The 24,915-nt window shown below is 53.8% G+C and overlaps 1 protein-coding gene and 1 pseudogene across 1 annotated transcript in view; both read right to left on the bottom strand.

The window, feature by feature from the left end:
• Positions 1–19,316, bottom strand: part of Col18a1 (collagen type XVIII alpha 1 chain) — a 112,311-nt gene extending 92,995 nt beyond the window's left edge. Inside the window, exons 1-2 of the mRNA XM_037200100.1 lie at positions 19,210–19,316; positions 19,034–19,122 (exon numbers count right to left, since the gene is read on the bottom strand). Coding sequence (XP_037055995.1) covers positions 19,034–19,122; positions 19,210–19,220 — 100 coding nt within the window. The 5' untranslated portion in view covers positions 19,221–19,316. The remainder of the gene's footprint in view (positions 1–19,033; positions 19,123–19,209) is intronic.
• On the bottom strand, positions 6,097–6,396 carry LOC114696523 (annotated as a pseudogene).
• Positions 19,317–24,915: the final 5,599 nt, after the last annotated feature.

Below are 24,915 nucleotides of genomic sequence, written 5' to 3'. Positions count from 1 at the left end.
ACTGCTCCCACCGCCCACGTCTCAGATTCCTCATCAAAACACCAAACAGAAGTGTTCTGACCAGGGGAGCTGGGTGTGCCCGGCCACTGCCTATAAGGACCATGCACACTACTGATCAGAGTGGACCCCACACTGGCCAACTCCAGGGCACAGTCAGTCATGCCTTTTGGGACATCATAGCCTGGAGGGTAAACGGGTTACTCTTCAACAGGGGCCAGCTTCACCTGTTAATGTTTGACAGGAACTCAGAGTCAGGAACTCAGCACTAATGGTGACTCAGTGGCCTAGAGCCCACAGCGCTGGGCCACATCTAGTGGGGGGGGGGTACCAGCTAGACGTAGTCTCAAGGGAATGAGGCCACATTCCACAGAAGTCAAAGGCCCAGCTTAAGTGGAACTCACACAGTCTCCCACACCTTCCCCTCCGCCAAGCATTGGCAGCTCCCGAAGGCACCCATTTCAGCAAAAGATGGCGGCCCAGCCCAAGGAACTCATGAAATCAGACATGCACATGGTCCTTCTCGACTCCCCTAAGCTCGGAGACTACTTAGAAATTCTGTTTGCCTGTGGTTAAGGAGAAGGAAGCCGCTGCACCCATGTGATTAAGCACAAGTCAGAGTACACGCAGGTAGACCCCCTCTCCCGACAGGGTCCTCCAGAACAGTCCCCCACCAAGTGGCGACGTCTGCCTTGTGTGCTAAGCCAGCGTCCCTGAACTGCTGCCCTACCATGGACAGAGTCCAGCCCTTGCGTCCTCCCTACCCTCCGCCTTCACCCCTACCCTGGATCGAGTGATAGCCAGGGAGGGAGCCGGTGCATGTCCATCCTGAGCGAAGACGGCAACCTTCTCTGCTTCTGCCGCTCTGTTCCTGTCTGCTCTGTGTTGGCCATGATGGCACTGTCATGGCAGCTGGGGAGCAGGGAAGATATAAGGTGGTCTCTGGACGACTCCAGGGATTCAGGGTTTGCCCACGTGAAGCCTTAGCTCGACTGTGTCCACGTAGGCAGGCATGTGCCAATGTAGGATGAGAGGAGGCCTACCATGCCATGGGCAGCATGGAGCATGGATGAAAGCCTGCAGGTTTTACATACATGACACACAGTGCTTAGAGACCCCAAAGGTGGGAGACTGAGGAGGTAAAGTGCTTGCCATGAACTGAGTGTTGTCCCCAAAACCCCATTAAAAATGTAGGCATGGTGATATACACTTGTAATCCCAGTGCTGGGGAGGCAGGGACAGGATGCCTGGAGGTCACCCGCCAGCCCGTCTAACCAAGTCACTGAGCTCCAAGCCAGTGAGAAATCCGTATCAGAAAAAAAAACAGAAACAGAGGGCTGGAGAGATGGCTCAGAGGTTAACAGCACTGCCTGCTCTTCCAGAGGACCTGGGGACAATTCCTAGCACCCACATGGTGGCTCACAACCATCTATAACAAGATCTGGTGTCTTCTTCTGGCCTGCAGGCATACATGCAGGCAGAACACTGTATGCATAATAAACAAATAAATCTTTAAAAAAGAAACAAACAAACAAACAAAAAGAAAGTGGAAGTGAAGACTGACACCTGAGCTTGATTTCTGGTCTACACAGGCACATGCACAAGCATCACACACACACACACACACACACACACACACACACACACACACACACATACACACGTATCTGCACATGTGTGCACCTACACACTTACGAAGAATCCCCAAAGGAAAGACAGGTGTTGAGGACAAGTACCATGGGACAGCAGCACCTGGAATTTTAGGGCCTAAGGTTTGTGTTCTGTCTTGGTTTGGTTCTTAGTTGTTTTTTGTTGTTGTTGTTGTTGTTTGTTTGTTTTTTGTTTGAGACACATGCTCACTATGTAGCCTAGGCTGGCTTCTTTAGATTCAAGGCCATCCTCCAGCCTCAGCCTCCCAAGCGCAGGGATGATAAGTGAGCACCTTCACACATGGCAGAGCCTTGGAGTTTTAAAGCTGTCCTCACTTCACTCACCCATCTGGCTGCTCGATTCTTGGGAGATGAAAAGCATCAGGGTCTCTGTAAAAGTCAGAGACTGTGCACAGCTGGCTGGCCCCACACAGCTGGCTGGCCCCACACAGCCTGAGCTTCCTTCCAGTCCACAGCGGACCACCACTCTGCTGCTCCACACGTGAAGCATGGGGTCTAACTGTTACTGCAGCTGCATCTACACATACCCACGTCGGAGTGTCCGTCTACAAAGCTGCCTTCTCCCTGCCTTCCCACGGGCACTCATCCACACGATGATGTGAGCCACACGGCTTGGTCTGTGGTCTCTGTGGCTCTGCCTCGTCTAACCAGCTGATGTTGACTCTTACCCAGGACATCCATTAAGCTCTTGGGCTGTGAACACAGCAGTTAAGTCCCTATGTCAGGGGCACAGACGCCTGGCACCTGATTTGAACTGTCGCCCTGCCATAGCAAAGGCAAAACAAACACCCGTGGGGGCCACACTGCCTGAGGAGGAGTCCAGTCTTGAGGTAAGTCTTGAGTCCCATGTAAAGCCAGCCATCTGCCTATCCGCCTCCTTTAAGGAGCCTGTAAAGCGTGGAGCGGACAGGCGGCACAAATCTCCTCGCCCTGCGCTACCGCAGTCACAGTGGAAGCCAATCAGAAGGGGCAGAGTGGGGTGAGGGATGCGTGGCTGGAGTCTCTGAGCCTGGAGGAGCAGAAGCAGAGGCTGCCCTCTGGCCCCTGAAAGGACAGCAATCTGTAGTCCCGACACATGAGCAGCCTGCGACAGAGCAGAGCAGGTGCCTGCCCTTGACCACAGGTGGACCCCACCAAGGTCTCTGCTGCCCACGGCTCCTCGGGTTACTACTGCTCAGCCTCCCCCACTTTACTGAAGACCTTGGCGAACAGGCAGTGCCTTCGCCTGCCTCACACCTGGTGGAGTCCTGCGACCTCTTCTCCACAGGGGTTTCCCTTACTGCCCCTGCCCTACTTCCCACACCAGAAAGTCGGTATGGAACAGAGTAGGAGCTGGGGTCCCCTGGCCCAGCCCCAGAGAATTCACCCCCACCTCCCACCAATTGTAATCCCGTTGCTGGGATACAGTGCAGAAGAAACTCGACCTCAGGATTAGTGTCTAGACAGCACAACCTTTCCCCTGCTTCTCCACCTATAATTGGGACCCAAATCGGCAGGCACCGCGAGCTGATAGCACTTCAATAAAGGAGGAAGTTGTTTTTGGAGCCTCGTGGGGACATTCCTCAGCCAGGGCCATGCGCTACCTGCTCAGGGGCCGCTGTGCACAGGCGACCTAGGGCTGTGAGCCCAGCTGCCTGCCGGATCCGCACAAAGAGGCTTTCATCCTCAGGAATGTCACGTCTTCAATTAGCACAGAAAGAACTGGAGATCGCGGCCCCCCAGTGGCCTCCCAGCACTGGGCTAGCCTGCAGGGAGCCCCGTCCGTCCGTTAACTCTCTGCTACCCACAGCCCTGCCAGCCAATGGGCACAAGGAGCTAATGACCGGATATTTCACCCCACACTGCAAACGTGTCCAACAGGTGCCCAGGGCCAGCCAGGCAGGGATCCTCCCGCGACCAGCCTAGGATAGCATCACCTCAGCTGGCAACTGTCAGGAGGGCTACAGAGCCAAGGCTGGAAGAACCCTTGCCCTTCCGCAGCTGCTCGAGCATGTGAGAATTCATCGCCAACACACGGTTGAGGTGGGAGACCCCTGTGCCTGTGTTCTTGGCCCTCCAGAAGTTGATTCTTGATTCTGTGTGCCCATACATGGATCTAAACAGCTCGTCTGAGTCAGACCCACCTGGGACCAGCGGCCAGGCCCAGAACAAGAATGTGGCTACGGATGTGATTAAACAGTCTGCATCTGGAAACGGGAGCTCAGCCAGGCATGGCAGTGCGTGCCTGTCATCCCAGGACGCAGGCAGAGCGGGGAAGAGGGTGAGTTCAAGGCCATGTTAAGTTACACTGTCTCAATAAATACAGGAAAGAAGCAGCAGGACATGGCAGTGCACACACACACACGGCCCTCAGCGGCTGAGGCAGGAGGATCAAGTCTTTGAGGCCAGAATGAGTTCTGGTGACAGTTCCTCCTTCAAGCATATGCTCACTGAGGCTCTGAGGAGGGTCCACCACCATCACGGTTTTCCTCTATCACCCTGTGTTGCTGGCCTTCATTTGAAATGCCCAGAAAACCTGCTAAAAACCATGTGTGCCTGGTGGGAAATAGCAAGTCCAACTTAGAACCCAGCTTCCACTGCATGGCAAGCACAGGGAGGGTGGCCTCAGCGGAGCACCCAGTGGCCCCAGGGAGAGTGCTCACATGAACTCCCAGCCTGTCAGTCATCTGCCCCAAGAATGGAACAGGCCACCCAGAGGACCCGAGGCTCAGCAGGAGGACAGAGAACAGGCTCCTGAGCTCTCTGTATACCTGTCACAAGCCACAGCACGGGCCTTTCACGGACCCAGAAGCTGTCTGACCTATTCTGAAAGAGAGTGCCTAGGCAATGCAGCTTCCCACTCACCCATCTCTTAAGACAGAATGAAGCCCGTGTACTACCACCGCTGTCTTTCGGCCTTGGCTACTCTGGGGAGAGCATTGCTTCTCCACCCCCTGGTTCTGTGAGCAGTCCAGGGGGCCTTAGGTGGGTCTGTGCAACATAAGCCCCTCTATAGGGATCCGTATAGGTGGAGCCTCTCATGCCAGAGGTGCAGGCCATAAAAAAGGGGCCACACAGGGAGGATGCACAAGGGAGGGACCACACAGAAGATGCACAGGGGAGGAGCCACACAGAGGATGCACAGGGGAGGGGCCACACTGAGGATGCAGAGGAGAGGGGCCACACAGAGGATGCACAGGGGAGGGGCCACAGAGGATGCACAGGCGAGGGGCCACACTGAGGATGCGGAGGGGGGAGGAGCCACACAGAGGATGCGGAGGGGAGGGGCCACACTGAGGATGAGGAGGGGGGAGGAGCCACACAGAGGATGCGGAGGGGAGGGGCCACACTGAGGATGCGGAGGGGGGAGGAGCCACACAGAGGATGCACAGGGGAGGGGCCACACAGAGGATGCGGAGGGGGGAGGAGCCACACAGAGGATGCACAGGGGAGGAGCCACACAGAGGATGCACAGGGGAGGGGCCACACTGAGGATGCAGAGGAGAGGGGCCACACAGAGGATGCACAGGGGAGGGGCCACAGAGGATGCACAGGCGAGGGGCCACACTGAGGATGCAGAGGGGGGAGGAGCCACACAGAGGATGCGGAGGGGAGGGGCCACACTGAGGATGAGGAGGGGGGAGGAGCCACACAGAGGATGCGGAGGGGAGGGCCACACTGAGGATGCGGAGGGGGGAGGAGCCACACAGAGGATGCACAGGGGAGGGGCCACACTGAGGATGCAGAGGGAGGAGGGGCCACACTGAGTATGCGGAGGGGGGAGGAGCCACACAGAGGATGCGGAGGGGAGGGGCCACACAGGGAGGCTGAACGGGGAGGGGCCACACAGAGGATCCGGTGGGGAGGGGCCACACAGAAAGTATGCACCAGGAGGGGCTACGCGGTTCCCCCCACTACACTCCCCCCTTCCCCGCCCCCGACACAAAAGAGGGGCTGCATGAGGAGGCATGCAGAGGGACTGAAGGGAGCCAGTGTTAATGGGGAGCCAATATTAAGAGATACACTGGTTTCCCGGGGAGGTGATGTGGACCTGGAGAGCCAAGAGCCAAGGAAAACAGTGTCGTGGATGGAAGGAGACAGAGGAGGACACGGGATGTGAGAGAGGAATGAGTAAGAGTCACAGGTAAGGAATCCCCTCAGCAGGAGGTGCCTCTGTGTTTACCAGTGTCAGGAGAAACTGACCAGGAAGATGCTGGTCCAGGGCCCACTAGGAACTTCCGGTGCAAAGGTGCCTTCCGCAGCTCGGCTCCTTGGCAAAGCTGGCGGCTCTGCCCGTCGGCTGGACAGCAGCAGAGCCACTTAAAGCCGCTCTGTCATAGAGCTTATGCACGGGTGACATGTGAAATTCTAAGTATTTAGCCCAAAACTACATCTTTTTTTTTTTGTAAGTTTTTGAAACCAGAACATTTATTTTATGACTGATTGAAATCCTCAGGATGAACCGGGTGCGGCCACAGCTGCCCTCTGGGGTTTAGGTGTTAGCCCTTCACGGAATCCATGCCTGAATCTTCGATAGACAATTTTCAGGTGCCTCATCCGCCCAGCCCCGGTACCGTTTCGTCTCTTAGCCTCGGCACTCCAGTTACACTTGATCTTGTGCTCGGCAACGTGGCCACGTTTGCCACGGGTGGACTTCCGAAGGGGGCAGGCCTTCGGGCCACGGCGGGGGCACAACCTGTGCGTCTGTCTTATTGTGACGCTTTCCAAAGGATGACGTTCCTTTCGTCATCTTGCTTCGACCACAGAGGCCAAAGAGACGGGAAGAGGCTCAAAAACACATCTTTTAAGACATTAACTCTTCAATATCAGCTGTGCCTGTAAAAGCCTCAGGCGCTCAATTCTCTAACCTGGGGCTCTAGGTACCATATGGAGGACCCACACCCCTGGGGGGACCATGTTAAGAACTTAAGGATCCCTGAGAGTGTAGAGAAGGGGAATTGTTCAAACAGGCATTTGTCATGCTAAAGCTGACATTTCTAGGCAGATGACAGGACCCAGGAGGGAACGCATGGTCACTCGTACTTGTGGTCATGTCCAGGGCCAGGAAAGACTGAGCCAGCAGGTCTCCGAATACAGGCCAGTCATACACAAGTCCCATAACTGCAGACACTCCTGTGTCAATTCCTTTTTCATATAAGAAGGTGACATCCAGAAATGGCCACAGCAGGTTCAGCGCTAGTGGGGGACCTCCTTTCCCTGGTACATGTGTATTTCTTCCACTCACTATGTAGCTGCAGGCCTCGGGTGACAATGATACAAGGTATTCATGTGGGACTCCACTTCTATTGAGGCTCTTGGCCTGTGTGGGCAAGTGCAGGCAAAGATATGACTGGGTGTCACTGGTTCAGGAGCAGGACACATCAGCCACGTGGAGGCCACCAAGACTTACAGGAAAAGGCTTGGGGAGGAGGGAGGGAGGTATTGAGGAAGAGTCACAGTGCGCAGGTCTGGGAGAGCTTTGGGGCAGGAAGTCTCATGGAAGTGGCCTGGGTTCTGCCCGACACAGAAAAATCAGTCCAAACCACAGCCTTGTTGGCTGAGATCAGATTAATAGTGTTTGGATTGTGTGGTCGCTAATAACAGGTTCGACTTGGAACGTCAGGTGTGTTTAAAGGTCCCCTTAAGTGTAGGAGGAAGCGGAAGTGGGCACAGGCCGTGATAGACAAAGGTGACTGAAGAATCACAAACTGCCCAGCCACAGGGCAGCAGGCAGGCAGGCCGGGGAGGAGGTCCGTGGAACTACTGCTGAGGGAGAGCTCCAAAGAGGAAAGTCAAGAACCTCAGATGAACTGGGCCTGGTGGTGCACACCTTTAATCTCAGCACGCAGGAGGCGGAGGCAGGCAGATCTCTGAGTTCGAGGCCAGCCTGGTCTACAGAGTGAGTTCCAGGGTATCTAGGGCTACACAGAGAAGCCCTGTGTCAATCAAACAAACAAAAAAGAACCCCAGGTGAGTGCTGACGCGGGATGGGGAACCCCAGTGAAGGTCGCAGGGCAGCCCAGACTGCAACAATTCACCAGGAGGAGCGAATAAAGTGGCCCAGAGTCTAGATGATGCCTACTGGTGACATTTTGGTCAGGCCTGGGTGAATCAGGACACAGCCCAGGCAGGACGGAGATGAGCTGTGTCCAGGGTAGGAAGTCAGCTGAGTCTGCTCTAGGCTGAGTGACGCTGAGTTGAAGAGCAACCGGCCACAGAACTACTCCATGACAGCAGCATCCTGCACAGAGGAGTCCCCCAAGGTGCACATTGCCTGAACAGTGACCAGCCAGCGGGACAGGAGAGAAAAAAACATTAAAAACCCTTCGCTAGAGCTAGAGGGCAAAGGTCAAACAGACTGCCTGGGAACTCAAGAGATAAAGCACTAGAAGGAGTTGTATCTTTCATCTTATCTCAGGAGGAATGCTGGCTGGCCAGGACAATGACATGCAGAAGGAGGAAATGGAGTCTTCCGAGGACAAAGGGGCCACAATGTGGGGAGGGGCTGGCTGTGACATTATAATTCAACGATTAACAGTTGCTAAATAATTGAAGTTCAGAAACAAATTTGGCTTGAGCTTAACACCTGCTGAGATATAGTCTGACCACAGGGATGGAAGGACACTGGGGGGCTGGGAAAGATGAGGCGAAGCGGAGAGGGGCCCTAGAGAAGAGGGGTGGGGATACTGGGGGGCTTGAAAAGAAGGGATGAGGACAATGGAAAGACAGGGAAAGGAATGAATGGGGGGTGCTGGGAAGGCTAGAGGAGGAATCCTGGTAATCTGGTAGGGAAAGGATGGATATATTTAAAGGCAAAGAAGGAAGTGGTGGAAGGCTAGGAGGCCGGTGGGTAAGACATTTGGAGCTCAGAATCACCACCTTGATCTAATAACACACGGCTCTACAGCCTCACCCTCAATTCCTGAGTTGGAGGAGAAAAATGAAAGGCCACCAGGCCCTACTGTTCTCAGGCCATAGCCTCCATCCAGCCTTGCGCCATTTCCCTGGGCACAACAGGATTCCTCTTCCGAAGTTTGCATGTGGCCCGGTCCTCTGGCCAGCTAGTGGCCTTCAGGGGAGTTGCCAGGACTGGCTGACTTTTGAGTCCAGGCTAACATGGCTGACTCATCATCGCAGACCCCAAGAGATGACAGGGAGGCCTGTTAGCTTCCATGACAGATGAAGTCTGGAGATGCAACAGGGAGCATGCCCTGTACCCTGATAGGCCCTGGGTGTAGCCCACAGCTCCCCTCGGGATATAAGCAAACTCCACTACTTCTTCCTGAACTTGGACAGGCCCAGAAGCCAGGCTGCACACCTGGCCAAAGGCGTTTGCAATCATGTATGCTCTAGGGAAAGGTCCCAGTCCCCAGGTATAAACTGAGAGCCTGACATGGCAGTCCAATACAAATGAAAGATGGAATTTAAAATTTCTAAAGGCCCACTTGCTCGGTGGTGAGTGCAGTTTGGTCACTTTCATAAGAAATAAGGTCCAGTTCCCAGATCTACATCTGGACTAAGGGCTTGTCAAGGTCCATTCTGGATAACCGAGGACACATGACTCACTCTGGACAGCCGAGGCCTGGGCCGTGTTCAGAAAACCAGAGTCTGGCAGCCGCTGGTCCACGGACAAGCTGATGGCGTCCTGATAGCCTGCTGGGCACACGGCCATCTACGTGACTTTAGGAAAATGTTTCCAGCCCCACGGTCGTCCTGAGGCTGGCATGAGCGGCACCCAGAGGCTGAAGGTGCTGGACGGACAGGCAGAATGGAAAGGAGCTAGCTGTTATACTAGGTATCTCATTGTCCCAAGCAGTGGTCTGTCTGACTTGGGATAGACGGATGCCACTCTGCAAAGTCCTCTGTCTAGCAGAACTCCCCCTATATCTCAGGGATAGCAAGGACAGCGTTCAGGGACATTCCTCCCATCAGCTCCCGGCAGCCTGGAGGCCACTCCCTGAAAGGGGGGTCTCTGCTCACCAACAGCTGTCCTCTACTCTCCCATTTTGGCCAGTTGGCTCTAAGCCCAGGCCCTGAGAGGTAGCGCCTCCAGAGGTCGCTGTGCAGGCTATGTTGGGGGGACCCGCCAATGTAAAGTCCACTGAAGAAGGTCAGGGGGCGTCCTCAGGGTGGGGGTTCATCTTTAGCTGGTTGGGGGAGCACCTTCAGCCTCGAGTGGTTCTAGCTATGCGGAAAGGAACAGGCAGCATTCTGGCCAGTGGACCTTAGAGACACGCTGTGGCGTCCTGCTTGGGAAAGGATCGGACCTCAAAACAGTTCAGAGGTCCCTGCACTACAGCAGGCACCTTATTCCTCTCTGCTGCGACTTCATCCCCTTCCGCGAGCCAATGAACCTCCACGTCTGTTTCCAAGGGTTACGCGAAACACCCACAGTCAGCTACGCAAAACACGAATTTATTCTGACAGTTCTGGAAGTCATACACAGAAAGCCAAGGCACTGGCAGAGTTGGGTTCTCCAGGCTCTAGGGCAGACCACCCCAGCTTTCCCAGAAGGTATCTAGAGGCAGGTGGGTTACCTAATGGCTGCAACCATCTTCAAGGCCAGCAGCACAGCATCCTCCAAATGGTGCTCTGTCCTCAAATACCTACCCTCAGATCCCCACTCTCATAAGCATATATCTCCATCCTCATATCTGACTAGCTCTCCTCCCTTCTACCCTCCTGGTAAGCACCCTGCAACTGCATCAACCATGAAGGGTTCTCGTCATCTTCCCACCTCAAAACCCTCAATCTAACCCCAGGTGTAATGTGCTTTTGAACTTGGAAGTTAACCTTCACAGTCTGCAAGATGGGCGTGTGGACATCTTTGGGGGACACTCATTATTCAGCCTACTATACATGCCAGAAGAGGCCATGCATCTTGCCTACTAAACCTCCCATCCTTGGAGTCTGGCGTCTGTCCTCACTGATAGACTGTGTTTTCCAGTCTGGCACAGACCTGCTGGCCACTAAGAAGGGAGCCGTCCAGAGGGGCCAGGCCTAGGCTGGCATCAGCACCAGGGTTCAAGTCTTGTCTGTCTGTCTGTCTAAAGGATCAGCATGTCCCCTCTCCCACACACCACAATGACAGGAAAGAGAGAAGGAGGGTGGGAGGTCTTCTCTTTGGTTACAAACTTCCCATGGCATTCCACTGGGTTGCTTTCCTTTAGGGTAAAGACTCGTTTCATCAAGAAAATAGTTAAGTCATGGTGACCCTGAGGAAAGGGTTGCTCCAGGAGATAGGGCTGTTGTCCAAGGACCCAGAAGGAACCAGAGGTCATCACTAATGTTGCCTCCCAAGAACAGGTGCCCTAGGACTCTGCCAGCAAGATGTAGGTCTGCTGCATAATGGAGGTGAAGAGAGACAGAGACAGATAAAGAGGGGGTCAGGTGCGGGGTAGAAGCCTGGGCTCCGAGGTCATCGGGCTCTCCTCCCTCCTCCTCCTCCTCCTCCTCCAAGGGCAAGTGGCTCAGAGAACAGTAGTAGTTCTTGAAGACATACAGGAAGTGAGGCTGTGAGCTCTCAGCTCTGAATTCTCCCACCTTGGAGGACCTCACTGTGCACAGGACCCCGTCCTGGGCCTCCCTGTCTCAACTAGAACCCTTTTCGATAATGTCCTCGTCACCTGCCTTCACCGGACCTCGGGCATGGGCACAGAGGTTTCTACAGAGCACAGAGGTAACCAGAAAGGAACCAGGACCACCTCACAGTGAGAAGGGGAAGGGATGCTGTGGACAACAGAGGCCTTGGCCTTACCCAGACCCACAGCCAGGGCTGGTGAAGAACCCAGGCTTGCACAGACAGGGAATAATTGAAGACAGCTCCCTTGACGACAAGCTATGGTGATGATGAAAGGAGGCTGAGGCTTTTCCTCTTCATTTCCCAGATAGGGCCTGAGTCCAGGACTCAACCCCTGGATAGAAACCCCCCTAAGAAGAGGTACTAAGCCCCCAGGAGTCTCCTGATGACCCTGTCAATTCTCAGCAGCTTCCCTTAAATTATGTCAGCCCTATAAAGATATCTGGTAAGTGGAAGCAGGCAGGTGGCCCTGGAATCTCTCTAAAAGTACATGGAAAGTTAACGACACCATGCTGGGCACCTCAGGTAGTCTGGGAAGAACTCTGAGGGGCAGAAGTGGCTGCTTTTCCTAACATGTCCTGGTAGCAGGTCCACCTCACAGCTGGGTAAAAGCACACCTTCTACTCCTGTTGATGCCAACCTTTCCAGGGCACTGCCTGGCAGCTGGGACAAAGCCTCCACGGGGCACTATGGGTCCTCTGAAGCCAGCCCAGGACTGTCAGGACTCAGGGAGAAACAGAGATACAACGATACTCTCCTTAGGATAGGCCACAGATTCCACACTGCCTCGAGACAAGTGAACCATCATCAGCCCCACTCAAAGGGTCAGGAGGCCACCTAATGTCACACAGGACTGGGAACAGAGCCACCCCATCAGCCTCCACCTCTGAGGGCACAGCTGAAGGCCAGGCTTCCTGCCAGATGTAATCCCTGGGATCCGATGACTCTACAGCTGTTTGCTACAAGAACTGGACTCCAGCGGAAAGCAATGGACGCGCATCGTACACCTATCTCTCTTACACAAGTGCCCAGCCCCACCCCACGCAGCCCTCCCCGTGCAGGTACCTGGCCTCTCTCAATGCTTCCCAGAGCAGGCACCTTGTCTCATGCAGTCGTTTGCCTGCAGATGAGCAAACCGGCCCAAGACGACCTCCCTGAGCTGAGTTCATCCTTTTTTTTTTTTTTTTTTTTTTTTTGGTGTTTGCCAGTCTAGGCTTCTACCACTAGGGATGAATTAGAAGTCACAAAAATGAAGGAAAATGCTATGTGTTATAAGCCGACCACAAGCCAGGCCAACACACAAATGTGGCATGCAGAGCTACCGCCACAACAGACACGAAGCTATTAGGAAAGAACTACCCCAAGAAGGCAGTGGTATGATGGTTCAAATAGCGTAACTCCAAAACGTTTGATCAAATTAGCAAGACTTTTGAAGTGACAGCAGCTAGCTCCGGCATGACCTGACGAGAATTAGCTCTACCCATCTGGAGGGGCCCTACCTCTCCTGAAGGCCCAACCGCAGCCCCCGCACCCAGCCCCAACTCTGACTGGAAGCACCCAAGATAAGGACCGTGAGAACACCGAGCTGGACGGAACCCAGGCCCTGGGCACTCTGCCTCTACAGAGATAAGGGAAGGCCCTGCTCCCCATCGCCACTCACTCTTCCCTCAGCCCCCAGACTAGTGGCGTCTGGAAACACACGCTGTCTCCCTTCCTTCCCTCACTCAGAGCAGACACCCAAGGTGTTCAGAAACACACACAAGAGAAGAGAAAAATCCACGATTGAATGGGACAGCAGCGGAGTGATGTTCACCCCAAGGTATCTGCCAGGGAACCCAGTGTGGCCTCTCTGCCCCATATCTCCAGGTGTGGACCAGCCAGAAGCCTCTCAAGTTGCCCAAAAATGAGGGCTACCACTCGGCTGGCTGGCCTCTCTAGCTACTTTGGAAGTCACAAGTGCTGCTCCCATGAAGACATCTATCTGGCTTACCCAGGATGAGGGACCTTGGGAGAAGGCAGGACAGCTTCAGCTGACCCCTTTCTCCCATGGCCCCCACCTGCCCGGGGCCTACTGAATGGGTTGGGGGCTTTGTCTAGCAAAGGCCCAGGGAGACTGTGCTCTCTCTCTCCCTGTCCATCCATGCTCTCAGTAGGAGGGAAAACACCATCCATACACACCCACCCACCCACGCCCACCAGAGCCAAGCAGCACAGTCATCCATCCAAGGGCAGGCAATGACTTCCCAGAAGACATTCTCTGGCTGCTACATGGAAAGGTCTATCTTTGTCCTGGAGGCATGGGCGTCTGGATTCTGGTCTGCAGGGTTTCTCACAGTGTTACCTCCCTAGCAGCTATATCCACTGCTCTTCCCTAGCCCTCCACATTCCCAGGAGAGGCCGAGCAGAAGGCTCACTACGGCTACACTAAGGCAAGCTCTCACTCTGAGTTCGCTCCAGTTCAGCTTTTACCACGGTGCAAGCCACTGCTCCTGCTCACAGTGAATGGCTTGTGCTGGCAGGCTTTTTGAAGATGGGGACCCTGCTACAGAAATCTGATACTGTTTCAAAGACATCTAAGCTCAGCTTTGAAATAGGAGGCCTGGTTGCTGCTAATTATGAAGCCACTCACAAACAAAACAAAATTCTGAACCAAAATTAATGAGTGGAGGATGGATGGATGGATGGATGGATGGATGGATGGATGGATGGAAAGGATGAACAGACGAATGGGTAGATGGATGACAGATAGAAGGATGGGTAGATGAACAATGTGATGCCACCTGCAGAATTTAAACCTTAGCCCGGTATGGTGGCACATGCATTTAATCCCAGCACTTGGGAGGCAAAGGTAGGCAGATCTCTGTGAGTTCAAGGCCAGCCTGGTCTACAAAATGAGTCCCAAGACAGCCCTGGCTGTTACACAGAGAAACCCTATCTCGGAAAAAGGAAAAAAGAAAAAAGAAAAAGAAAAAGAAAAAAGATAGAAAGAAAAGAAAGGAAAAAAAGAAAAAGAATTTAAACCTAGGCTCTACCCATAACCCACCACTGATCCCTCTTCATAGGTAGCCCCACCTCATCTTCTTGTGGCATCTCTGAGCCTTTTGTCTATCTAGCATCTTTTCTGTGGGACACTCAAGTCAACCCTCACCCATGGCCAATGCTGGTAACTAGCTGAACCCAGCACTTCTTGAATGAACCTCTAGAACATCGTGACCTTCTGGAAACTGGGGATAGCTGTGAACCTGACACAGCCTGATGCTGGGTACTTCTGACCTGACCCATCACACCTCCCCCACACATACAAAGTGCCCATAGGAGATCAGCCTGGTAGTGACCCCCATCTGCCAGCATGGAATTCCAGAAAGATGTACAGGCTTGTGGACAGCTTCTCCATGCTATAGATCTGACTGCAGCAGCCAGGATGGCTGTGCTTAGGCTTGCCCGTGTAAAGGAGCCAGGGAGAAGCTATGCTCCCACAGGCAAGGACTAGACATGCGCCTGCAGCCCAAAGCTGACCTGAGTCAGCGCGTCTGTGATCAAAAGTTCCCTGACAGCCATCCCACAGGAACACAGACCCACCACCCTGACATGCATCTCTCAGCCAGCAACCTGACTCCCACATCTCCAGCCAGCATGGCTGGTGCTACAGACAGAAACACCCAGGGTCCTGCCTGAAGGGCTGTGTATCCCAGGAGGGACACAGTGCAAGTTGCACAGATACACTCTATGTCGTGAAAACAGCCCTGCAGTGAGATGAGGAGACACACTGAATCATAGAGTCAGTGTCATCTCAGAAAGGGCAGTGCAAACAGCTTTACCAAGGGTTCTCCGCTGCTCACGACACCGAGCAAGGAGCTCTTTCTTCTCTCCTGTTAGGGATGGGAGTCTAGGCTTCAAGAGTAAGTGACAGCCACCATAGCATCCGGGTACACAGGACAAAGCCTGCCCCCAACTTCTGCTGCCTCAGGAGAACACAGCCTTGCATGACCTCACCTCAGCGTCGGGGAGTCTGCCAAGATGCCTCCAGGAGAGGAATCCAGGCCTGGCAAAAGTTGAATCCCAAGCCCCGAAACCTAGGGTGGGAGACAGATCTAGAGAAGGAGCTGGCCTGGTCAGAGGAACAGAGCTGTCAGCCCATGGGGTACATGTCAGGTGCCCCCAAATTGTTCTATCATCTAGCCATGAAACTTACATTTCAAAATGTACCAAACTTGTAAACCTCATTAAGTATACCAAATATATTTGTATGTTCCTAGTGTTTCACACACACATGCGCGCGCGCGCGCGCACACACACACACACACACACACACACACACACACACACACACACACACACACTCCAGCATCCAATCTTAGGAATTTCTCTAGGGCCTATGCAGTACATCTATCTGTTGGCAGCCAGGAAACGTCATTCCATTTTAGACTACCAGGCTCATCCTTAAGATAGACACCACTGTTGCAACCTGTTTCTTCTCTGGCTGGTACCCCTAACAAAGAGCCTCCGATGAAGTTCTGAGTCCTGAGTCTACATCTCTAGTCCAAGAGATGTTCATGGAGTAGTGGTCCTCACACCATGTACAACTGTTCTGGCATGCCTCATGTTCTTCCATGAGTGAGTGTATATTGTTTCCCTTTGTGGGTGATGTTGCATTGATGGGGGTGGGGTGGGGCTTGCATATGTGTGTGTGTGTGCATGTATGGTGTGAATTCTCGTGAAAATGTGGGAATGTGTGCCTGTTTATGTGCATTCTTTTTTTTTTTTTTTTTTTTTGGCTTTTCGAGATAGGGTTTCTTTGTCCAACAGCTCTGCAGCTCTGGCTGTCCTGGAACTCGCTTTGTGGACCAGGTGGCCTCAAACTCACAGAGATCCTCCTGCCTCTGCCTCTGGCCTCTGGGATGAAAAGCGTGAGCCACCACTGCCAGGCTTGTGTGCACATTTACGTATGAATGTACACATGGGTGGGGGGGGCACAAATATAAATGGATTTATGTGTGTGAGTGCATTGTGGTTTGCACTCTGCGGACATGTATGCATATCTGTATGTACACTTCTGCATATACATTTACGTATGACCTTAGGGGCACCTGTGCCCTGAGCACACAGATGCATGAATATTCACGTCTGTATCGTACATTTTCTAAGTGGAACGCTGGGGAGAGAGGCAGCGCTTTGGCCTGATTAGCCACATCAGCTACCTGCACCCTGGGGAGGTCAGCTCACTCCTTCTAGGTTTCCTTGAAGAGGGCTTCCCCTCACTCAGTCCTCTTTCCCTTGAAGGAAAACAAGAGTACCCTGAAAAACAAGTTTTGCTGAAATTCAAAACTATCTTCCAGGCCTTTGCATCTGAATCCTGAAGACTCCCCAGTGGGTGAGCCAGGAACAGGAGCCCTTTCCCACTAACTTAAAGTCTAATGTTACCAAGTGCCCACGTGCACCATCCCTGCAGACTTACTGAGGGAATGCAGCTCGAGGGTACTGCTGTGTGCTAATGCACCCTAGACAGTGGGAAGTCTTGATGATGCCGGAACCGAACACACAGAGCGCAGGGAATGTGGTCGGGTAGTCAAGCACATGAAAAGGTAGAGGCAAGATATATAGATAGCTCCGGTGTGGCCATGAGCATCCTGCAGATGCCTCCTTGGCATGTCCTCTTTCCTCACAGACCCCTCCCCAAAGTCCATAATAACCACATGGCTCATATGTGAATCCACAAGAGAAGAAACTGCAGACAGATGGGGACCCTACATTATCCTAGGAATCGCAGGTGGTGTGGCAGTGCCCACACCAAGGGCAGATTAAGGGTAAATGCACAACCTGCTAATTCAGAGCATCTAAACCACAGAGTCACAGGACCACGGGACCAGTCCAAAAAACAGAAAAGGGCATTGCTCCGCTTAGAGATGCAGGCCTCAAGGTAGCAGAGGGTGGTTTCTACATGACCCAAGCGAATCACACCTTGCCAGTCAGGATTTCAGGCCTATTAGCTCTTCCCCCAATAACTTAGAGCTCACCAGTCATCCTGGTCCAGGGGACTCAGTCAGCCCCACAGGGATGAGGAGCTGTGGCCGTGTTGGGGGAGGGGCTGGTGTAAGAACACAAGCCCCGCTGGGCGGCTTTCAGCTCGACCTCCAGGACACCGAAGAACCACATTCCTCGGACATCTCTGGAGGGACCTTCCTGCCCCTGAGGGTACAAGGTTGAGAACCCCAACAACAGTCTCAGCAAGCAGACAGAGAAACACCACCTTCCCCCAGCACTAACCTTAGATCTCCCCCAAAGCTCACTGCCACACAGGTTTGTTCCAGCCAAAGGCGAAAATTAAAACCCATCCAACCTTTGTTTTCTACACTTGAAATCAAGTCCAGGTGGGGGTTGGGGTGTGCCGGTCTCTCCAGCATCTTTCCTTTGTCATCAGGGTTACGGTAGAGGCCCCAGGCTGACAGACCCTGTCTGTCTGCAGCCCCTGCCAGGCCTTCATTTGATTAATAGCCCCAAGTGCCATGTGGTCAGTAAGAACGGCCTGGCCAAGACCCATCTCTGGCAGTTGCAAGGCGTTACCCCCTTCCCCCCCCTGTAGTTAACACAAATAAATGAAGAATTATCTGCTACCCGGCCAACAGGTGTTTTTCAGATTTGCTGTTTTAAAGGGGCCTGTCCTGTTATTTAGCCCGAAGTGACTAATAAGCCACAGAAGCAGAGAACCAAGCCATTTTCTCCTCCTTTCATCCTTCGTGATGCTGTGGCAAGAGGTCTGTGACCACCACAGGTGACACTGCTAACCAGAGAGTAGGCAGAGGACCGACTTGGTTCTTTGGGGAGGTCACCCGCAGGCGCCTTTGTGATAAAGCGCGGGGTTTCCACCCGGACAGTCTGGCACTGCACCAGCCCCCTTACTCAGGGGCTTTGCGGACATGCTGAGCAGGGAGGAGAGCAGCCAGTCGCTGGTTAGCTGCTGGATCTCAGAGCAAAGGAAGTCCTCGGTGCGCACACGCCGCGGTCCTTGCGGGACAACAGAGAAGGAGGCAACGAATCCGTGGGCTTAAGGAGCATTGTTGCCGGCCTGGCTGCGCTTGGCGCTCAGCAGCATCAAAGGGGACCGCGCGCGCAACCCGACACCACCGCAGGCGCGGGGGACAGGGGCCTTGCGCTGCAGCGGCGCACAAAGACTGGCCGGCCACCGGAGTCCGGCCCCGGGCAAATACGCGCAGTTTTGCCTCAACAGGTTGGAAAGTCAAAGATGACGCCATGCACTTAAAGATCTTCCCCGGTCTTTCTCAGCCGTGATAAACTCCGCCCACGGTCCCTCCCGAGGATCTGGTGGGACCCGCGGCGGCCGCTAGCTCAAGCATTGCCGAGAATGAGGCCAGCGAGGGCGACACTGGCGAGGTGGGCCACCGGCGGATGCCGCGGCTCCTTACTGGCCACCGGCAGCGCGCAGCTGGCGAAGCGCACAAACTTCTCCACAGAGCTGCTTAAGTCTGGTCCTCCCACGAGGGACTCCAGAGGCGGACAGCTCGCACCACCCTGGCCCAAACGCACCCCGGGACCCCAGGCGCCCGGAGTCTAGAGAATGAATGGCTAGCATAAGCGGCGCGGCGCTGGAAGTGCCAGCACCGCGCGACCCCTGCGCGCTCCAGCCACCGCCCGCCACCTGCGCGTAGGCAGGGCCCCGGACGCCGCTGCCTCCCTGCGGAACGCGCAGAGTAAAAGGGTGGCTATCGCCGGGATAAGCCAGCGACCTGCACAAAGGGCGCGGGAGACCGGCGGACTTGGGGCACCAAGTTATATTTCCACCCGGGCTTACCTGGCTTTGCCCGGGCCACGCGTACCACCAGCAGCAAGACCAAACTAGCGAGCACGTCCAGAAGGTGCCGCCGCCGGAGCCTGTGCCACCTGTGGACAACAACCACAGGTTAGCGGGCCCCAGGCGTCCCCCACCTCCTCGGACCCTTTAACCCTGCACCCGCCAGCAGCCCGAACCTGGGGGCCATCTCCACAGGCCAGGCCGTCTGCGCCCCTGATGCTGCGCGCAGAGCCTCGGTGAGCCGCTTGCCCACAGCGCTCCAGACCGCTGCCGGCGGCTAGGGCAGGGGCGGGCAGGGGCGAGCAGGGGCGGGGCGGGGCGGGGACAGCCCAATGGGCGGGGCGCAGGGCGCTGGGCTGGGCCAGGGAGAGCTCGTGAGCGATCCCATGGATTCGGAACCTGGGGACAAGCAGAGTGGACAAGGACAGGTATCTATCCCAGCTTCTAGTACCCCCTGAGTGGCAATCTCTCCCTTTCCTCAATGTGTCCGATGCGTGTTCTTCCCTCATACCAAGCTGCCTCACGAAGCTGCCAGAGGCTACGTGTGAGATCCAGGCTCAAACCCAGAGCAAGGTGTAGGGACGTCCAACACTCATTAATGCATGACCATTGCAGGACATGTGTTCAGTCCATGAGGTGGACTGCCAGGAAGGCCAGTGATCTGCTATCTTTCTTTCTTTCCCTTTTCTTTCTTTTCTTTTTTTCTTTTTTCTTTTCTTTTTTTTTTTTTTTTTTTGTTGTTGTTGTTGTTGTTTTGTTTTGGTTTTTTTTGTTTTTCGAGACAGGGTTTCTCTGTGTAACTTTGCGCCTTTCCTGGAACTCAGTCTTTAGCCCGGGCTGGCCTCGAACTTACAGAGATACACCTGCCTCTGCCTCCCGAGTGCTGGGATTAAAGACGTGTGCCACCACCGCCCAGCTAAGGCCAGCGATCTGAAGAAAGACATCTACCCCCAACAGACACGTGAAAGAGACACTGGTTACTTCTGACCCCTCCTCCACTCTTGGGTCACTGGGTGTGTCATGGGGGTCCTACCAACCTTAAATCCCCACTGGCTTCCAGCCTAGGGCAGTAGCTCTCCCTGAACCGCTGCCCATGGTGCATCCCCATGGGCATCTCCTCCAACAACTGCCTGCAGGTGTACAGGTGTTAGGAAGCCTGCCATGCCCAGGAGTGACCCCTGCCCCTACCTCCATCCCATACTTGGTGAACCCAGAGACAAGGAGGCATCTTAGAGTAGACACTCTCTCTCTCTCTCTCTCTCACACACACACACACACACACACACACACACACGCACACACGCACGCACGCACGCACGCACGCACGCAAAGACCCGGTTTCTCTCACCAGTTCAGCACTCCTGATCCCCTACCTGACCTAACTCTAGGTTCTTTCCTCCAGCAACTGACCAGCATGGCCTTCCTGGCCTGGCCTTTAACAAGACCAGAGATGCTCACATCCACCAGGCAGCAAATTGAGATTCCAAAAAGCCATGCCCACTACCCCTAACTCTCTGTACCTCATCTTGGCCCATCCCCACTGTCCTCCCTGGCCTGGCTCATCTCCTGGGCCACAGAGAAATAGCCACAGAGTCAGCCTGGTTCCCCAGACCCTCTCAAACCCCCAACTCCAGCTTGTAGCACCTGAAGTAACATACTTTTCTTGTAGACAGGAGACCAAGTCCCTCCATACCACCGCCCAGCTCCACCCCGAGTCCCTCCTAAGCCTCCCAGGCCCCTCTCAAGTCTCCCTTCCTGGCCTTCCCCATATTTCCTCCTGACCTAGCCTGGCTCTGCCCTCCCCATGCCCGCTGCTCTGCAGCTGCAGCCTGAGGCCTGCTTAGGATTCTGATCTGCTCACATCATCCCCTTCCTCTCCAAGGCTTCAAAGGCCGGATCCTGCCCCAGACCCAGGGGCCTGCCCAGTCTCGCCCATCCACCTGGCCCACATCCCCACTTCATCTGCCTTCAAACCTGGAGTCCCTGTCCGGGTGAAAAGGGTACAGGGAGGAAGAAGGCAATCTACAGAATCGGGGTCCACATCTTTAAAGAGTAGAAATGATTGATGGTCCCGCACTCGTTTTTCAAAACGATTTCAGAGGAGGATACAGCTAGGAACTGGCCGTGCCTGGCAGGTCTTTGTGTGTTTCTGAGTACCCCCAAGACCACGTGTGTGTGTGTGTTCACAGGTACACGTAGTATGCATATGTGTGTCAACCGGCATGCATTCATGCATACATGCATGTAGGGGCATGTCCTGGATCTCAATGATCCTGTCTCTCTTTGTTAACATGTCTATCTATCTGGAAGCCATGCCCCAGGTGAGGAGTCTGAGGTGCACGTGGTGGGGAGGTGGGAGGAGGGGACTCTCGGCTCTTCTGCCTGCCTTCCAGGCATGGCTCCTTCCACCACAGCAGACCTAATTCTTCAATCAGATGAGGAGAGCTCAACTATGTATCCAAAAAAGCAGGCTCTACAGACGGCAGGATGTGCTTCCCAACCCCCCACCCCGGGCTGCCAGTAGTTTCTGAGAGGAATCCTGGAACAGGGTGGGGGCCATGCCAGTCCCAGCAGTCCTCGGGCTTCAGAGTCTGCCGGGCTGGCTGCCTCTTTCCCCTGCTTGACACCTCAGGGCAGAGATGAGTCCATTTTGGGGGGAATTTGGTCACGGCGGGAGGGGAGCCCGGTTGTCCTTCCCAGACATAGTGAAGAGGATTCCTGAAAGGGCCTGAGTGACAAACAGTGTCACAGACAGCGAGGAAATACCGAGATGAGCTCCCTGGTGTGAGCGTGGTACTGGGATGCAACACTGGATGCTAAAACACACCCATTCTATACAGGCCTACCCTGGGTCGTCACAATGTCCCCATTGGTCCCGTAATAGTCACAGCTTTTTCCTATTAGAGCTTGTTGTTATTCCTTTCATATGTATAAGGAAGAAGTAATCACTATAGAAGGCGGGGGGGGGGGGACTGAAAACACAGGTGTGCACTTAGGCAAATCTTTTTATTAACATAAAAAGTTAATGTTATGCGGTGTGTTCTCCTCTTCTTCCACATAAATATGGGGTTTGCTCAGGGGAGCAGGGCTCAACCTCCAGCCCTCTGTTGATCCTCTGCAACTGAGGGGCACCGAGGAGAACACACACACACACACACACACACACACAGAGAGAGAGAGAGAGAGAGAGAGAGAGAGAGAGAGAGAGAGAGAGAGAGAGAGAGAGAGAGATCAGTCCTCAGCATGGTGCCTGTCCTGGCCAGCTGCAGGCTCTATTGCTCCTCCTGTGTCCAGAGAGGCACCATGGAGTTGGATATGGGCTACATGTGAGTCAGCTTCCTGCTGCTATGACAAAAAAACATGAAAAAAAAAAATCAACTTAGAAGGAAGGAACTCTTGTTTGGGCTTGTAATTTCTTAGGGCTCAGATGATGGTTGGCCTAGTCACGTTGGGGCCTTAAGGCAGGCAGAACATCATAGACTGGAAGCCTATGGCAAAAGAGGCCGTCCACCTCGTGGTGGTCACAAAGCAGAGAGATGGAGACTGGAAAAGATAATGTCCCAACATCCCCTCCAATAGCATGCCCCATGACAATTTTCCTCCCCCTCCCAATGGCACCAGAGACTGGGGATCAAACCTTCAACACATGGATTTGGGGGCAACATGTAAGATCCAAATTACAATGGCCACCAAAGTAACTTTTCACCAGGAAGGGTGAAACCGCAGAATGGGCCGGGTAGCTGTGCAAAGCACAAATGTATATCAGAAGTCTAGTCTCAGCCAGGCCCCACCCTGGAGTCCTTGAACCTGAGCACGCAAGTGCAACTGTTCACTTTCAGGCTGTGGGTGCCCTCCTGAGACCTGCAGAACATTCCTTGTGCTCTGGCCTCTGCTGGACTATGTCCCTTGGCTCTATCACAGTCCATGTCCGCACAGCACTGGTGACCATGTGAGCTTGTCCTTTGACCGTGTTTCCTCATGGCGTAGCCCCACCTCCACCACCTCTGGGTGTTCCAGTAGCTCTCTGCTCCAGGCTTGGTCCTGGTAGATAGTTCCATAGGTAGGTGAAAAGCTCGTCCCTCTTCAGCTGAGGGTGACAGCCCTCAGCTTGTCTCACCTGTGGCTGGGGGTCAGCAATGTGGCAGTCTCTGACCAGCATCCCTGGGCGGGTCAGCTGAACCTCCCGAGCTGTGAGTGAGGTCACAGCAGGATTTGGTAACGATGAGTGGATGGTAGGACACCCATAAAGCAAAGCATTGTATTCCCATGAAGAGACCTTAATTAAAAATGCCACCATGGGCCGGGCGGTGGTGGCGCATGCCTTTAATCCCACCACTCGGGAGGCAGAGGCAGGCGGATCTCTGTGAGTTCGAGGCCAGCCTGGTCTCCAAAGCGAGTTCCAGGAAAGGCGCAAAGCTACACAGAGAAACCCTGTCTCGAAAAACAAAAAAACAAAAACAAAAAACAAAAAAAATGCCACCATGGAAAAAGTCCTGTCCTGTCCAACAGCACACATGCATTGTGGGCCCGGAACACTCATGGGAAGAGGGCCTGCTGTGAGAAGCAGCTGTCTTGGAGCAGGGCAATTTCTCATCTTCCAACATTGCTTTCCTACAGTCCGCAGTTTCCAAGGTTTGTAGTAACCACCTCCTACTCCGCGTGCCGGGCCCCATTTGTTGACTTTTCTGAAGTGAATTGTTAACCTGCTAGCTTCCTGTCACTCACGGACAGGGGACATCACACAAAGACCTAAGGCCTTTGTTCCCTCAGGGCTGAGGCTCTCAGTGGAAGGAAACGTCACTTTGGCATCCATACCATTGCTGGTGCCCCAGACACAAGGAGGTCCAAGTGGCTTCTCTCTCCCCTGCCCTATCTATAGACAGTGGCCATGCCCCATTATCAGTGAAGCCTGTGCCCGGCTGGCTCTCTTCTCATACTCACCTTATGGGTGTTAACTCAGCTAATAGCAGTGGTTCTCAACCTGTGGGTCCAGACCCCTGTGGGGGTTGAATGATCCTTTCATGGGGGTTACATATCAGATATTTACATTACAATTCATTAAAGTAGCAAAATTACAGTTATGAAGTAGCAATGGAAATAGTTTTATGGGTGGAGGGGGTCACCATAGCATGAGGAACTGTATTAAAGGGTGGCAACATCAGGAAGGTTGAGACCCACTGGTTAGTGGCATGATAGACCTCACTCCAGTCCACATGGTGCCTCCCTAGAGCCGAGAGGACCACACAGCTCAAAACTACCCCAAGCAGGGACTGGAGAAAAGGCTGGGTGGATAAGAGCACTTGTTCTTCCAGAGCATCTGAGTTGGGTGGGTCTCAGCCCCCATGTTGGGCAGCTCAAAACTGCTTGTAACAACCGCTGGCCTCTGAGTGGACCCAGACACATCCATGTGCTCACACAGATATATACACATAAATAAAAATAAATGTTTTTTCTTTTTATTAATTAGATTTTTTCCAACCCTATTACAGTATCCCCGTCACTCCAGTAACATAAGTCTTAAAAAAACAAAACAAACAAAACAAAAACTATCCCAAGTACCCAAGTACTCACACCACAATATTACAGGTAAACACAAAGACACCGTAAAAACATACAACCAGACATACCATAACTCATTCTCATTCTGTCTCTCTCTGGCTCTGTCTGTCTCTGGCTCTGTCTCTGTCTCTCTCTCTCCCTCCCTCCGCAAAATCTGGGTTTGTTGACCCTCAAAGCAATATTAAAGCTCTCCCAGCCAGATTCACTTTTCTGTCCCTCGACTTTCATGTGACCGTCATCCCCCCCCACACTGCCCCTGATGCAGCTCTCCCATCAGCTGCCACCACCGGGGTAGACCTAGATCCTACCTGCAGCTAGTTAGG

The sequence above is a fragment of the Peromyscus leucopus genome, chromosome 16_21 (assembly GCF_004664715.2).
Source record: "Peromyscus leucopus breed LL Stock chromosome 16_21, UCI_PerLeu_2.1, whole genome shotgun sequence".
NCBI classification, from domain to species: Eukaryota; Metazoa; Chordata; class Mammalia; order Rodentia; family Cricetidae; genus Peromyscus; species Peromyscus leucopus.
Note: the sequence above shows the minus strand (reverse complement) of the source record. Positions and strands in the feature narration are given on the sequence as shown.